This window comes from Macrobrachium rosenbergii, chromosome 42 (assembly GCF_040412425.1).
Source record: "Macrobrachium rosenbergii isolate ZJJX-2024 chromosome 42, ASM4041242v1, whole genome shotgun sequence".
Taxonomy (NCBI): domain Eukaryota; kingdom Metazoa; phylum Arthropoda; class Malacostraca; order Decapoda; family Palaemonidae; genus Macrobrachium; species Macrobrachium rosenbergii.
The window spans coordinates 738752-755026 of NC_089782.1; the positions used below are offsets into that span (position 1 = coordinate 738752).

Genomic DNA, 16275 nt, shown 5'->3' on the forward strand with positions numbered 1-16275 from the left:
TTCATGGTCCTGACGGCTTTGTGACATCTCTGCAAACGTCCTGTTGCAGCACGAATACGCAAACACTCGCCAAAGTTCTGCAAAACACGGATGCGTCAAAAAATCGCTCCCGCAAGGTCCGACGCTGATGCTATCTGGTGCGAGAAGGAGGGAATTCGCGCATGCGCGTCTGGGTGACGCTTATAAACAAAACAACAGCTTGATCTGTGAACTCCCAGCATCCCTCAAGGCGCTTGATTTGAAACCTTCCGCAAACTAGGCCTATAATTATTTTTCCGCGAATATTTAAAAAAAGCATTTTCAGTCAACGTTTGCTACGTCCACTCGGCATTCAACAGACAATTTTAGTCGACGTTTGCTACGTCCAATAGGCGTTAAAGGGTTAATAGATTCAGGTGCCCATCGGATAATGGCAAAATGTGGATAAGGCAAGTAAAAAAAATCTAGGGGTGTTCAAGGGCAACTCTGTACTCTTCTCCACCTAGCCTGGTTAATAACACATAACTGTATACACTCAGTATGCTTATAAACAGTAACCATCACACTTTAAACTAAAAATTTTATGCAAAAGGCAGTTATCTACCTTTTCCCCATATTTATAACAAAATATACTGCATAAACACGCTTTGAAAAAAAAATATATAACATTCTTTTTCTCTCTCGTGTAAATGACAAAATTCGGTAGGTAGCCTGTCTGTATGTACCCACAGCCTACCTTGGTTTTATGATCAATAATGTTTTTTTGTACAGCAACTTTGTCGTGTTACCATATTGTTTTATTATACACTAGATACAAACAGTGTATGTGTGAACTATTGATCTAGGCTAGGTGTTACATTCAAAGTATTCATTTGCATAGGTCAAATGGGCTATTACAGCTGTATTTAAGATAAAGGGAATGGTAATAAAACTTATATTTTATTTACTGAATCCACTTATTCTGTATTATTATGTCATCATCATATTCTTTATAAAAAAACCATTCTTTGCCATTTGCTATGACTAATGTTCTCAGAATCATCTGATTTAGCCTACTAGCAAAAAATTAGGAGACTAATTTTTTATTTGCTAAAAGAAATGAAATTATTACTGGAATGATTATTTTCATATAAATAACTTACCAGTTAATTATATAGTTACAGGCAGTCCCTGGTTATTGGCGATCCGGTTTTTCAGCGCTTGTCTAGCGATGAAAATCGGCGATTTCCACTTATCAGTGCCGATAATCACCTATTGGTGCTGATACATACCTGATGAAGGCGCCAATAACCAAAAATCGCCGATTTTTGGTTATCAGTGATTTTTGCTTAAATTCACGCCATCAGAATGGAGCCCCACTGATAACTGGGGACTGCCTATATAGTTTTAAACTCATGTGGCAGCTTAAATTTTAAAAATCTTGGTAGCGCTTCTATTGTTTTCGTGTAGGTGACTAGCCTGCCCACTATCGGGGAACAATAGCAACAATACAGCTGAAGAACTCAATTCGTGTTTGCCGGCTTCTGACTGAACATCTATTGTATGCATCAGCTTATTTTTGCTTTTCATCGCTTGTTGGTTGATATCTCTCCAATATTCGGTGAAGTACTCTTACTTTTGGTAGCCTTCGAGCTTGTTAGCTTTAATTTAGGTTTTTTGAGACTTTTTTTGATCTTATTGTGTTGGACTCTAGTTCCTCCAGCATTCGTTATTGTAGGAAGGCTACAAGACGAGACTTACAAAAGCCTCTTATGATCCTCATACTGTTTGTGCTAATTGTAGGGGGTAAGTGTGTACTAAAGATCTAATGTGATGAGTGCAAGGACTGGGATGATTGAAAATGGAAGGTTTTGAAATCTCATTTGTATAAGCTTGAAAGGAATAGGAAGAGAAAGGCATCCTACAGAGCTGAAAGTAGGGCTCTAGCTATTCTAGAATCTACTCCTAAGCGTAGTAATGTAGGTAATGTGACTATTCTCTCTTCCCCTGTTCTGCTTTTGTCTCCCATAACCAGCCCTCCTACTATACCTGGCTCCCTTGCCTCCGACCCCGATCTCATTACCAGTCTTGAATCCCGATTCAATCAGAAAATCAGTCTCGTCGTGAATTAGGGGAATCCCTAAAGGTCCTAAAGGTCGAAGTGTTCGTGGACAAAGTGACTATTGACAGTGCAGTATTAGTGGAGGAGGTGGCTACTCATCCTGCCGATTCCTCTAGATGAAGGTCCCTGTCATACTCCCCTAAACCTGGGAGAGTCATACCAGAGGTCCAAGGGAGGTCGGTGGGGTTTGCCCATGGGTAGTCACCCCCCTCAGTCAAGCCTGTTGATCGTTCCCAGGCTTTGACAGACAGCCGTTGGAAAGGCATCTCTCTGAATGTGTGTCAGTTGTCCTCCGGTTCTGAGGATTCCAGTCCTGACAAGAGGCACCAATGTCGTTTCCCAGACAAGTCTCAGCCCTTGAAGAGGCACGCAGCCGATGCTGTCCGCTCTTTTCCACTACCCTATAAGAGGTTTAAGGAACCTCTTTGCAGCTCCCAGCCCTCATGCAGCACTTGGGACAGTCTGGAGGATTTTTCTCCCAAGCACTCTGTTGTAGAACACCAGTATTTGGCCCCCAAGTGCCCTTCTCTTTCTTGCAAGCGCCATTGTCTTCTTCTAGGCTCCCGTTGTCACATGAGCGCCCGACTGCTTCCCCCGATCGCCCAATGCTAGTTTCTGAGCACCTGTCTCCAGCTCCCGAGCACCTGACTCCAGCTCCCGAGCGCCTGACTCCAGCTCCCGGGCACCCAGCACCAGCTCCTGGGCACCCAGCACCAGCTCCTGGGCACCCAGCACCAGCTCCTGAGCATTCAGCACCAGCTCCTGGGCACCCAGCACCAGCTCCTGAGCATTCAGCAACAATTTCCAAGTGCCTGGTGCCATTTTCCAAGCATCCGGTGCCACCTCTTCAGCTATCTGCTTCGGGTCCTCCTGCGCCCGTGGTGGATGATCCGTCTTTGGTACCCATACAACAACAACTTGATGATATTTTGGGCTTGCTACAGAAAGCTCCTACTGCAGCTAAGGCAACTATGGACTTGTTCCTGTCCCTGGTCTCCTCAGACGGTGAGGAGTTAGACCACGAACCTGCTCCCTCAGTGCACGCAGCTCTACTCAAATATTTCCTGTCGAGCTTTCTTATCTTTTTTTTTACTCCAGCTGCCCCGGTCTCACCTACCTCGACCTTCATGATGAGGAACCGGCCTGATGACAATACTAGGCTCCCCAAGATGGTCCTCCCTCCTCTTTATGGGAGGCCTTGAATGAAGTTGGAGTTTGGCTCTGAGAAGAGAGAACAAGGCAAGGCCGTTTTCTCTTTTCCTCCCTCTTGGCTGTCTCATAGTAGGTACCTGTCCTATGTCACTGGAGAAGCTCTTTCTTTGGTAGTCGCTGCCTCCTCCCAGGGGGACTTCTCCAGCCTCATCGATTCGTCAGGTTGATCAGCCTTCGCATAGGCAAAGATAATGTTCTCGTTGATGGAACTCGATTACCTGGTTAGGAACATTTTTAAAGTGTTTGAGGTATTCAGTTTTCTAGACTGGATGATCAGAGCCCTTGCCAAGAAGATTGAGGCCTGTTCTGACTTGGCAGGAGACTTCTTTGGACTGGCTTGGTGTCCTGTGCTGCTCAGACAAAGCCATCAGAGATGGCTCCCTGGAACTTGCTGCTCTTTTCTCTCTGGGGGTCCTCAAGAAAAGAGAGTTATGGTGTTCCTTCACAACTAAAGGAGTCACTTCTACACAGAGGTCAGCCCTTTTTCCTCTCCTTTAGACCACCACCATCTGTTTTTCCCAGGACATGGTTAAGGAGATAGCTTCGGACCTCCAGAAGAAGTCTATGGAGGATCTTTTTGCACAGTCTGCTAAGCAATCTAAAGAGTCGCCCTCGTTTGGTGCCACGTCAGTCTCACTGCTCCAACAACAGTCCTTTTGTGGGAGCAGACAGAGGTTTCAGCTTAAACCCCGATCCAATGTACATTTTTCGGCCAGGGCAATCAAGAAGACCTCCACCAAGGCTTCGTGTGTCAGTAGGAGCCAGACTTCTCCATTTCTGGGAGAAATGGAGGGTCACAGGAGTGGAACAGTGGATAGTTAAAGGTTCTGAAAGAGGGCTACTCCATTCCGTTCAGGGAAAACCCCTGTTAGTCACTACGCCCATCGTATTGACAGCCTACTCGGAAAACTCAGAGGTATTTGGCCCTTTCAGAAGAAGGCTCATCCCTCCTTTGGAAGAGAGCTGTAGAGGTGGTCGAGGATTTCAACACAGGGTTTTTACAACTGCCTGTTTGTAGTCCCCAAGTCATTGGGGCGTTGGAGACGAACCAGTCAGTCCTGTCATCCATTCACCAGGGTGATTGGATGATTACCATCGACATGCAGGACAGATACTTCCATGTCCCCATCCATCCAGACTCCAGGAAGTACCTCAGGTTCATCTTCCAGGACAGAGTTTTTCAGTTTTGAGCTCTGTGCTTCAGCCTCTCTACAGCTCCACAGGTTTTCACTCAAGTTCTTGCCCCTCTCACGAAATGGCTCCACCTTCTCAGAATAAACATCTTGTATCTAGACGACTGGCTTCTTCAATCCCCTTTGAAGGAGAAGTGCATGAAGGACCTACAGAAGACCCTTCTCCTTGTTCAAGAACTAGGATTACTCATTAACCTTCAGAAGTCCCAGCCGACACTGACTCAGGAGATTTTTTATTTGGGGATGACGATCAACTAGCTGAGTTTTTGGGTTTTTCCATCCCCAAGAGAGTCGAATCCTGCCTTCAGACTGTACGAAGTTTTCTCTCTCTCCTGTCTTGTTCAGCCAACCAACCAAATAGATGAGCCTTCTGGGAACTCTCGCTTCCATTGAGCAGTTTATCAAGCTGGGCAGACTCCATATGAGAGTTCTGCAATTCCTCCTGAAAGCCAGCTGGGACAGGAGAACTCATCCGGACTCATTTGTGTTTCCCATAACTCCGGAGATCAAGGCAGACCTGCAGTGGTGGCCGTCCGAAGGAAGACTTTCGGAAGGAAAGTCTCTCCTTCCTTTGAGCCCCGACCTAGACTTTTACTCAGATGCATCAGATCTAGGTTGGGGAGCCCTTCTGGGGAGCATGGATGTTTCTGGGATGTGGTCCCTGGAACAGAAGAACCTTCATATCAACATCAGGTAATTGAAGGCAATCCATTTAGGCCAGGTAATTGAAGGCAGTCCATTTAGGCCTACAATGCTCGATAGTGACTTTCAACAAAACAGTGGTGGTCCACTCGAACAACGCCACTGCTCTATTCTACGTCAGGAAGCAGGGCATGACTCACTCCTCCTCCCTCTGCGAGGTGACAAAGGACCTCCTCCTTTGGGCAGAGCAGAATCGAACCAAGATCGTCACTTGATTAATACAAGGGAAGTTGAATGTGTTGGCGGACAAACTGAGCAGTTGCAAACAGTTCCTTCCCACAGAATGGACCTTGGATCCCCTGGTCTGCATCAGCTTTTGGAAGCTGTGGGGCAGACTGACTTTGGACCTGTTCGCCACATCAAGAAATCAATGCCTCCCTCTGTTCTGTTCTCCGGCCCTGGACCCCCTGGTATGGGCCACAGATGCCATGCTTCAGAATTGGTGAGACTTAGACCTTTATGCATTCCTGCCCTTCAGCATGGTCAGGGAAATACTGAACAGATTCCAGGCACATCACAACGTGACAGTGACTCTGGTAGCTCCATTCTGGCCTCTGAAAGGGTGGTTCCCGGACCTTCTAAGACTGTTAGTAGACTTCCCAAGGCTCTGTCCGTGAAGACCTGGTCTTCTCAGACAGCCTCACGCTTCAGACATTTTTGCCAAGAACTCAGGAACCATCTGATCTTGCCCTGACAGGCTTCAGACTGTCAGAAAGCTCATCAGAGCAAGGCCTTTTCAAGATCAGCTACAGAAGCTATTGCAAGATGCAGACGTCAGTCTTCTTGCAAGGTCCACCAGGCTAAGTGGACAGTATTCCACAGATGGTGTAGAAGACATAACATCTTGTCTTCTCAGACATCTGTGACTCAGATCGCACATTTTCTGCTCTATCTGAGATCCTCTAGAGGTTTGTCTTCCTCTACCATTGGAGGGTACAGGGCCATGCTGAGTTCTGTTTTTAGACACGGGTCTGGATCTGTTGTTGAACCAGGATCTTAGCGGCCTTATCAAGTCTTTCAACACCTCCAAACAGAGAAAGATAGACTCAGTCACTTGGAGTCTTGATGTAGCCCTTTTCTTGAGCCCCTTCGTTCCACATCATTAAGGGATCTAACTAGAGAGATCCTCTTCCTTGTCGCTTTGGCTACTGCCAAGCGTGAAAGTGAACTTCAGGCCAGAGATAAAAGGATAGGATTCTCAAGGAGACACAGTCTGCTCATTTACTCTTGGTTTCCTGGCCAAGAACAAGGTACCATCCAAGCCCTGGCCCCATTCTTTTACTATTAAAAATTTAATGGAGATTCTTGGCCCGGAAGAGGAAGAAAGAGCTCTTTGCCCTGTCAGAGCCTCGAGGTATTACCTGGACGGGACTGAGAAGATCAGACGACTCTCCAGAAACCTCTCGTGCTCCGTGAAGAATCCTTCCCGACCCCTTTATAAGAACGCATTGTCGTTCCTCTTAAGGGACCTTATTACCGAGGCACATTCTCGGATTCGAGAGGACATCTTGCCTTTTTAAGATTAAAGCCCACGAGATCAGAGCAGTAACTACTTCATTAGCTTTCAGACATAACTTGTCCATCTCTTCTATTTTACAGTCTACTTATTGGAGGTGTAAATCAATCTTTGCATTGCATTATTTACGAAAAGTGGAAGCAGTGTTCGAAAACTGCAATATTGGGTCCGTTGTCAGTGGCTGGCATGGTACTGGGGGATGAAGCATAGGAAGCACTCCTTCTATCCTCTGTCTCGTCACCTTGATATAGGGTGTTGAGTCTTGGGGAAGCCTGGGGGTACCATGTACCTGGAGTGCCCACCAGTTTTTAGTGGATGGGTGGTGGTTTTTTATTTCAGTGTAGGTGACAGTGTTGTCTGGTTGTTTTTATTGTAGTACTGCACCCAGGCAAGGGCACTTATTTATGCTTTGCTAGCCATCGGATATATACTTTGCTGCAAAGCTCCCCCGCTAAATAGAGGCGTTCCACAGCTGTACCGCCACACCACTACAGGTCAAGATGAACACTAACCAGAGGCAGTATCTACCTGCAGTAGCTCTCTTACCAGGTAAGGAAACAACAAGCATTGTATCAATGCTAGCAACTTTTCTGTTTCAAATTCATTACCATTACTGAATGTTTTGGAGTAGAATATGTCCATGGACCCCACCTCCTGTCAATGTGGGATTCAGCTATATAATTACTGGGTAAGTTACTTATATGAAAATGTTATTTTCTTGATAAAATTAAGTTTCATATATACTTACAAAGTAATTACAGAATTGGAGCCCTCCCTCCTCCCCTGTCATGGACATAAGGGCACAAACAAATTGCGCTTTTCAGCTGTGTTGTCCCTATTGTTCCCCGATAGTGGGCGGGGTTGGTCACCTACACAAAAGCAATAGAAGCACTACCAAGATTTTAATTTAAGCTGCCGTTCAGGTTAGAAGCTATAGCTATGTAATCACTTGGTAAGTATATATGGAACTTAATTTTATCATGAAAATGACATTTTTATTTTTGTACATCAATGTAAGATGGGTATACAAAGGCAGACTAGCATACTTTATGATAAAGTAAAATACCTCAAAAATGCACAACAGTTGTTTCCTGATTTGTTTGTGCATGTCATACTCTATGTTGTTTATCAGTTCTGTAGTAAATGGTTGTTAACCCTTAAATGCTGAGCCTCTATTTACAAAAGCGTCTGCCGTATGCCGGCGCGGTTTGAGAGTTAGCACCGAAGCAGAAAGAAAGTTTTTTTAAAAAAATCACAGCACGCTTAGTTTTTAAGATTAAGAGTTCATTTTTGGCTCCTTTTTTTGTCATTGCCTGAAGTTTAGTATGCAACCATCAGAAATGAAAAAAATATCATTATCATATATAAATATTGGAATATATGACAGCGCAAAAAAAAATTTCATATATAATTGTATACAAATCGTGCTGTGAGCAAAACGGTTAAAGCTAATGAGTTATTTTTTTTTCATTGTATTGTACACTAAATTGCAGTGATTTTGGTATGCTGTATAACCAATTGTAAAACGATCAAAGCAACACAGAGAAAATATTATCACAAAATGATGCATGAATTAAGTAACGTCGCAGGACGTAAAAAAAGTTTTTCAAAAATTCACCATAAATCGAAATATTGTGCTAGAGACTTCCAATTTCTTGCAAAATGAAGGTAAATGATTGAATATTACTAGAATGTAAGAGTTTTAGCTTACAATTGCATTTTTCGACCATTTCGGTCGAGTCAAAGTTGACCGAAGGTTGAAATTTTGGCACTTATCGTGATTTATATGAAGATATTTCAAAACTGTTGAAAGCTACAATCATGAGTTATTTTTGTTGTATTCTACATGAAATTGCGCACATTTTCATATATAAAATGTTATGTAACGGCTAGTATAAAACGATGCAAAAATTACGACAAAGTGACGAAAGAATTTCTGAGATGCGTCGCTGATGCTTTCTAGTGGGAGAAGAAAGAAATTCGTGCATGTGCGGCTGGATCACACTTGTAAACAAAACAACAGCATGATGCGTGAACTCCCAGCATCCCTCAAGGCGCGTGATTTAAAATTTTTTGCAAACTAGGCCTATAAGTATTTTTCAGTGAATATTTAAAAAACTTTTTGTAGTCGACGTATTTTACGTCCACTTGGCACCGACAGACAATTTTCGTTGATGTAAAATATGTCCAGTCGGCGTTAAAGGGTTAATTATGAGTGATAGCTATGAATGAAATTTGTACGGTTTGCAATACACAAACACATTACAACACCCTGTGTTTACAAATTTAGTCACGTATCATTTCTAGATGATGAATATTCAAAGATAATTCATTTTAAGAACACCACTAAAAAGTAGTTGATAATTTTCCTTTTTATTTTAATTAATGCTTTTTCATTTCACTTCATAATATCATGGAAGCTTTACTTGTATGCCTGTGTATGTGTGTCTTTACGTCTACGTGGCATTTCATCAGTGTTGATGTTAACGTCTCTACATAGTGTGTGTGTTTGTGTTTCTTAGCACAGTATCACATTTTGCATTTTTCTTATTTGAATTGCTTGAATTACTGTACTTAACTGTATTTCATTTACAAGTTGAGTTGACTCTAAGTATGATTGTCACACATATCATAACAGTACACTAGACAATATACACACGATTGCTTTTATCTTTTGGGTTGTGAAAATAAAAAAAAATTGTGTAGAAATATAAATGAAAATAGTATAAAATAGAAACAAAAAATCATAAGCAAACAACACAAAACAAGTTGTAACAAGTCTCTTCTTAGTGTGTGCGTTCATATTTGTTTCTTGGCTACGTATAAAATTTTCCATTTTCTTTTTTGCTTTGCTTGTAAATCAAGCAAAGCAAAAAAGAAAATGGAAAATTTTATACTTAGCCAAGAAACACATATGAACACACACACTAAGAAGAGACTTGTTACAACTTGTTTCATGTTATTCACTGAACAGTATTTCATTACTGTACAGTATTTCATTACAAGTTTAGTTGACTCTAAGTATGATTCTCACATATAATGTAAAATATAAATAAAAATAAAAAAAGTCACAAGATATAACAATGTTGAACAAAACAAGCTGTATCAAGTCAGACATCTACCTAGCCCTCTTCACCCATACAGCAGTGCATCCCTACCCTCTCCCAGCCAGGGAAACTGCTCCCCAGTTCCACCTACCTTCCAAAGCAACCCCTTCTATACACAGCGTTACTGCCTCCTCTCCCATGGCACCCAGCCATCAGACCCACCCCCCTATTTGAGTGTTAGCAGTGTTACCAACATTTTCCTGAGGCCATGCAGCATTGCCAACCATTGGAGAGCAGTTTTTTTTTAAAATTTGTATACTGTATATCATATATCATTGAGGCCTTGGTTCTGGGTCTGGGTGTGTCAGATAATGGCAACCTGGATAATTGAAGGATTATTTTATATCATATATCTGTGGGGTCCAGTTGTTTCTAGATAATGTCGAATTCCAGATAATGATGATCCAGATAATTGAGGGATTACTGTATATCATATCTTTGGGGCCTTGGTCCCTGACCAGGTGTGCCCGACAGTGTCAAGTTCCAGATAATGGCGATGTGGATAATTGAAGGATTACTGTACAATAGATCATATAAGACGAAAAAGTCCACATTACACAGTATGCACAGATGGGTCTAAATCAGAATAAATGATAGAATTTATAGAATGAAGAATCAGAAAATAATAAATTAAAACATAAAGCTCAGAGTTGGAAAATGAAACTCATCAAAGAGAGAGACACACACAAGCAATTCTAACACGTCTTCGAATAGGTCATACTCGTCTGACACAAGGACACCTATTGAATAATCCACTTGGCCCTGCTCCTGAATGCTTGGAGTGCAAAGTAATAATGACAGTTAAACATGTAATGTGTGCATGACCAGAATGTAACAAGCAAAGGTTATCAAGTTTCAGAAAGAAGTCAGTTGTAGAAATTTTTTCAGAATCTTCAAAAATTTTCAATTAAACCAATTTTAATTTTTATGAAGAATTTCAATTTAATTGACCAAATATAAAGATGAAAAATAAATCATGAAAATATACAAATCCTTTGGATCTTTACAGACTTTTCAAGATGGAAATTAGAAAAATTTTATCGAATTTATCCCACTTTTTATCATTGTTAACTTTTTATTGTATTTATGTAAATGTGTAAATGTATTTATTGTGTGTGTGCATACCAGTAAAAGAAGCTTTGTATAAGTATATATTTTAAATTTCATTTTCATTCATCAAAGCACTAAATGACTTCAGCGGTCCTAGTGCTAATATTCCATTTCATTTCAATCCTTTGGGCCAGCCCTATGAGAGCTGATAATCAGCTTAGTGGTCTGGTAAAAGTATTGAGGATTAATAATAAAAGTGATTTGTATTTTTCCTAAAATACAAACCTGAAGTTCTTTGTGTTAATGGCATACCTCAGCAACCTCTCTCATCTTGCACCTGGGCCAGAAGGCAAATTGAAGTGCAGACTGACAGGTAAGTGGGGCTTCCCCCTACTTAGTGATAGTTAACTACCTTGTCAGTAAGTTTGAATGGTTATTTCCAGCTAGTGCTTGAAGCTAAATCCTATATAAAGTTTCAGTTTTGTATGTTAGGAAAAATACAAATATATCTTTTAAAATTTTACATATTTCATGAATTATGAAATCAATTGCTTGTGCACAGATTATAGTAGTTATGAATATTGTTTTTGTTATTTAGTACAATTTTATTATTATTGGTGTTGTTTTTATTTCTTAATTTCTTAACATTCAGTGAACAAAGCACCATGTTAAATTTCATGATATTCTTTATCTCATTTTCAAGATTTTAAACACGGACAGCAATGAGTGTGTCTTCAGTAGAGGCACCCCTACTCACTCACGTCATAGTATAAACTTACCTCTTCCTAGTTCAGCTTCATCACAATGTTCAGTGATTATATATGAAGGGGAAAAATGCTCGCAGAATCCTGAGGAAGAATATATTCTTGTCAAGGTAAATGTTGATTCAGTGTTCTTGAATGTTGCTTGTCTAACTCAGAAATAATTTTCTTTTGTTCCTATAAGAATATACCTTTATCTTTCATGTATGGATATAATTTGGGCAAAAGCTGGTTAAGTTGTCAAGGCTTGGTAATAAGGTGTTAATTAGTGGCAGGTGAGTTATAGGGGTGGGGAACCACCCACTTCATAAGCACCATTCACCCTGGAATTGTGGATGATTTTGCCTTGTTTGATTGGTCTGGTTTTGGCTGTTATAAGAAAGATGTTGCTTGATAATTCTTTTCCTAAGAAAAATGATCAGCTTAGGTGTCTTAGATGTGTGCTAGATTAATGTTGCTTATGACTGTCAACCCTTATTCTTTGTACTGCTCGTAGATGTCAGTGGGATATACTGTCCTTGAACTGCATTGAGTGTGTCTTTTGGTTGCCTGTTCAGGGGAGGAAGTCTGTTCCTATCTTGACCACTGCTGCTTCTGGGATGGTGTCTGTCCATTCTCCCCTTGCTTGGTCTGATGATGGTGTGCTTGTGCTAGATGGTGATAAATCCTACTTCATTGGTTTAAAATCTAAAGCAGCTGCTGAAGGTGATAAGCCCTTTTCTTGGCATTCCAGGGGAGCCTTTCCATGTTTGCCCTTCTTGAACATTTGGCTTTGGCTAAAAGTTCCTTGCCTGAAATTATTTTTATGGAGCCCTTCACTATGGCTCAGTTTTCCCCCTCTGGGACAGAGTATACTGCATCCTTGGTCCTGCTTATGTCCCAATGGGGGTGGTCTGTCTTGGCTCTGTCCTTGGCAAATGTGTTAGAGGACAAAGAGATGCGTGGTTGCGGATGGTCAATTAAGTGCTGCCATGATTTACTTTGTCTTCCTCCTTTTGGTCAGTGTAGGTGGATTGCTCTGCAAGTTTGTTTATCACCAGTTATGTGGCATAAGACTGCTCATGTCTGTGGGTAACAACAGCCCTGCAGTGAAATGGCTTTGTGTGGAGGGTATTTGTTTCTTGTAGTAGATTGGTCAAGACACCAGCTGCCCATTGAGGTACTGCCACTAGAGAGATTAAGGTCCCTTCTAAGGCTGACCAGTATAATCTGCTGTTGGGTTCCTCTCTGGTCAGACTTTTTCTGTGCCTACACCAACTCAGAATAATCTGGTTTATTCATTACATATCTTTTACTGTTAACACTCACTTGACAACACTGAACACCCTACACTTCTTACCCTTTTCAATCTGTCCTTTCTTGTACTGTAGAAGAGATTTACTAGCATGGAAGGCCACTCCAAAATAAGTGACTGTTCATCAATCTTGGAAGGTGCCACTGCTTTTGTTCTGGGGTCTTCCACTATCTTGGATTGAAGTTCCCTAGTTTATGCATACACTCAGAGGCAGTCTGGCAGAGCATATTGCTCTGTCAACTCCCTCCTCTTCTTCTTTTTCAAATGGTGTGTAGGGCAGGGTTAGTAGAGGACCAATGTTGCCTTGTGGTTTTGCAAAGAGGTTGCCTTACCCTTATCATTTTTCCTTTGTTTTATCTACCCATGTATTCATTTTAAAGCCACCACTTCTGTCCTTCCTTCTGTGTATGGCAAATCTGGAGACGTATTTATCCTTGCTGGGTGTGCAGGCTCCTCACAGTTGACCAGTTTCATTCCAGAGATAGTTTTGTCTCTGTATGGGCATACACTTTTTAATATTAATTTGACATGTATATATTCCAGTTATTGTTTTTGTTGAGTTTGCAAATATTCCTTTGTGTTTGTAATATTGAACTAAATCTAGGTCCACAGAATCAATCACAGAAATGTATTTTATTTAGCAGTGTTCATGGATTATATAAGAATAAAATGGACTTGGATATTGCTGCTATTTATTTGATATCCTCTTTTGTTCTAAAATTCAGCCTGATTTTCAACATATCTCAGAACTGTTGCTTCCAGGGTTTAAGAAGCTCATTTAACACAAGCATAGTACCATTCCAAGGCCTGTGGAATGGTTTGCTATATTAGAGAGGGTTTCACAACATCTCATAGGCCACTGTATGAGTGTGGATAAGACAAGTAATTAAAGTCTGTTGAAGGCTAATTAATCTCTATGTTTTTGCTAGCTATAGGAACCCAGATTTGGATGACTGTATGGTTGCTAGCTTACCAAAGTGGTAGCAGTTCAGGAAGCTGGCTCCAAGACTTGATTTTCATTGGTGGTTTAGAATTTTCACCTATTTCTGGTTGAGCGCAGTTAATAATGGAACCCACACACCAGTCTGGTAACTGTCTTCACCTTGCATTCACAGATGTTACAGGGATTATATTTTTTGGAGTAGATTTGCTGGTGGGCTCATCTGATCATAGTGTTAGGTTAATGGGTACAGTAGATGGATCAGGTTGTTCCTGATGTTGGCTTGTCCAGAAAGGTAGACTTGAAATTGCAGGCCAGTTGGGATAGTATTCACCATGATCTTATTGAGCTCAGGTGGAGCAATATTTATAGAAGTCTGAATATTATTTAGTATTTAATTAATCACCTTAAGAATTACCGAGAGGAAGATCCCTTCTAAAATCCTCAAGTTTCATCTTAAACACAAGCCATGAATTAATGCTGCTTGTAAGCTTGCCTACTATGAAAAACTAAGCTTATCATTTATGGAGAAACAACGATCAGACTTATGGTATAATTTCATTGAGCATAGAAGTCAAGCTTAGGTTATCTTGTAATGAGGGTTTGAAGGAGATCTTGCTCTCCTGCTGTGGTTATGACCATAAGTGGGGGTCTTCCCTTAGTCATCACTCTTTGGAGTTGATTCAAGCACTCCTCTCCTAAACAAAAGGCAGAACTTTTGGCTCAAGTTTTTGTTAGCAAACAGTGTGTTGAGTCCTTGGTGTTGCTTCAGTCATGCTTTTCAGAACCCAAGTTGTATTCAGTGGCCTTCAGGTGTAGAGAAGTCAAAACTTAGCTTCTGGGCCGTTACAATTATGGCAGCATAAACCCTAATGGATCTTTCCTATCTTTCAAAACTTTGCTTCCATTCATGCTCATGTTAGGCATAATAATAGCTTTTGGGGTGCAGTCCAGACTAGTTCAGGTGAGAATTCATATTTCACACCGTTCAGTTTGAACAAATTACAGGAAATCATTCAGATTATAGCCAGTACCTGGGTTACTGCTGTCTTGGTCTATGGCAAATCTGTACTATGGCACTTTTTCAAATATATTTATCAATAAATCGGTACCAGGTTACGGGCTGTAAGCCTTGGATTACAGTGCAGGAAGCATCGGATTACGGCGCTGTAAGTGCCGTAACTAAAGTCTCTCTCATTTTTATACATTTATATCTTATGATGTTTGGGGTTATGGTGATTTCCGACTCACGGCACGCTGCTGGAACGGAACCCCTGCCGTAACCCAGTGGGTCTTAAATAATAATTTGGCAAATCTACAGCCTCCTCTAAGTGACTGCATGGATGGAAAGGCAGTTACTCCTTAACTCTTGTGATGGAAGGTGATGCTGCATCTCCCACCAATCCCTGGCCCAGTATGTCTTGTGGTGACTATGGTGAATTTGGTGTATTGGGAGATACGAGTGTAATTTGTAAAACATCCTGAAAGACATTGACAGAAGAATAGTTATCCTATAAATTGGAATTTTATCAAATGGAAGATGGTAAATTTGCTGATTCTGACAGTGAGAATGATGGGAGTGGTGAAGATAATGACATATTGGAGGGCTTAGGCGATCTAAATATTGATGATGGTGATGATATTGGTGATCCTACTTATTAACAAGAAAATACAGCATAAGTGATACAGAAAGGGATATAAATGACGAGTATGAAATTGAGGTTATAGGAGAGGTTGGTAGGGAGGTCTTGTCGAAGCTGTGGGAGGCACGCTAGGTCACACTCTTTGAACAATAGTGCTGGTGGTGCTCAAATGCGTGGCGCATTGGCTAGAGCTTCCGAACCTGATGGGTGGACAGAGTAAAAATACTATGTACTGAATGATTATGTTTTTGCTGGATTGACAGTAGTGATGACGGACTGCAGATTGAGTAGTGAAAGCAAGAAATCGGACTGTGTCAGGCTCTTTGTTGACGATGTGGTTGTTTAAGTATTGGTTGACGAAACGAGTCGCTACCACAAGCAGCATGCCACTGGGAGAGCGCAAGGCTCCTTTAAGATAAGAAATGGACAGATGTTAGCCTGAGAGAAATGATAGTATTTCTCAGGATAATATTACTCATGCCCCATGCACTGAAGCTGTAAGAGACCGTCGCACTGACGCCGTCTCTTCCAAACACACGTGTGTGTTCGTGTGTTTGTCATCCATCGGAGGGGACAAGACAGAACAAGAGCATCTCATTTTCTCTCTTTCAAGGAACACAACTCTACCATACAATATTTCCGTCTGTTTCTCCTTAACCATTGTTGTCTTGGTTTATGTACAGTCACCACTACTTGCATTGCCATGCAAGCACTCTAATCATGTACTCATAATGTTCCACCTAATCTTATGTATCAAACTGTGTGTATGTTTCTGTT

At 41.3% G+C, this 16275-nt stretch overlaps 1 protein-coding gene across 4 annotated transcripts in view; it reads left to right on the forward strand.

Annotated features, from left to right (window-relative positions):
* LOC136827873 (heat shock 70 kDa protein 14-like) overlaps positions 1–16275 on the forward strand; it is a 609863-nt gene that overhangs the window by 563032 nt on the left and 30556 nt on the right. For all 4 annotated transcript variants that reach the window (XM_067085330.1, XM_067085332.1, XM_067085329.1 and 1 more), the window contains one exon: positions 11564–11734. In XM_067085330.1, coding sequence (XP_066941431.1) covers positions 11564–11734 — 171 coding nt within the window. The remainder of the gene's footprint in view (positions 1–11563; positions 11735–16275) is intronic.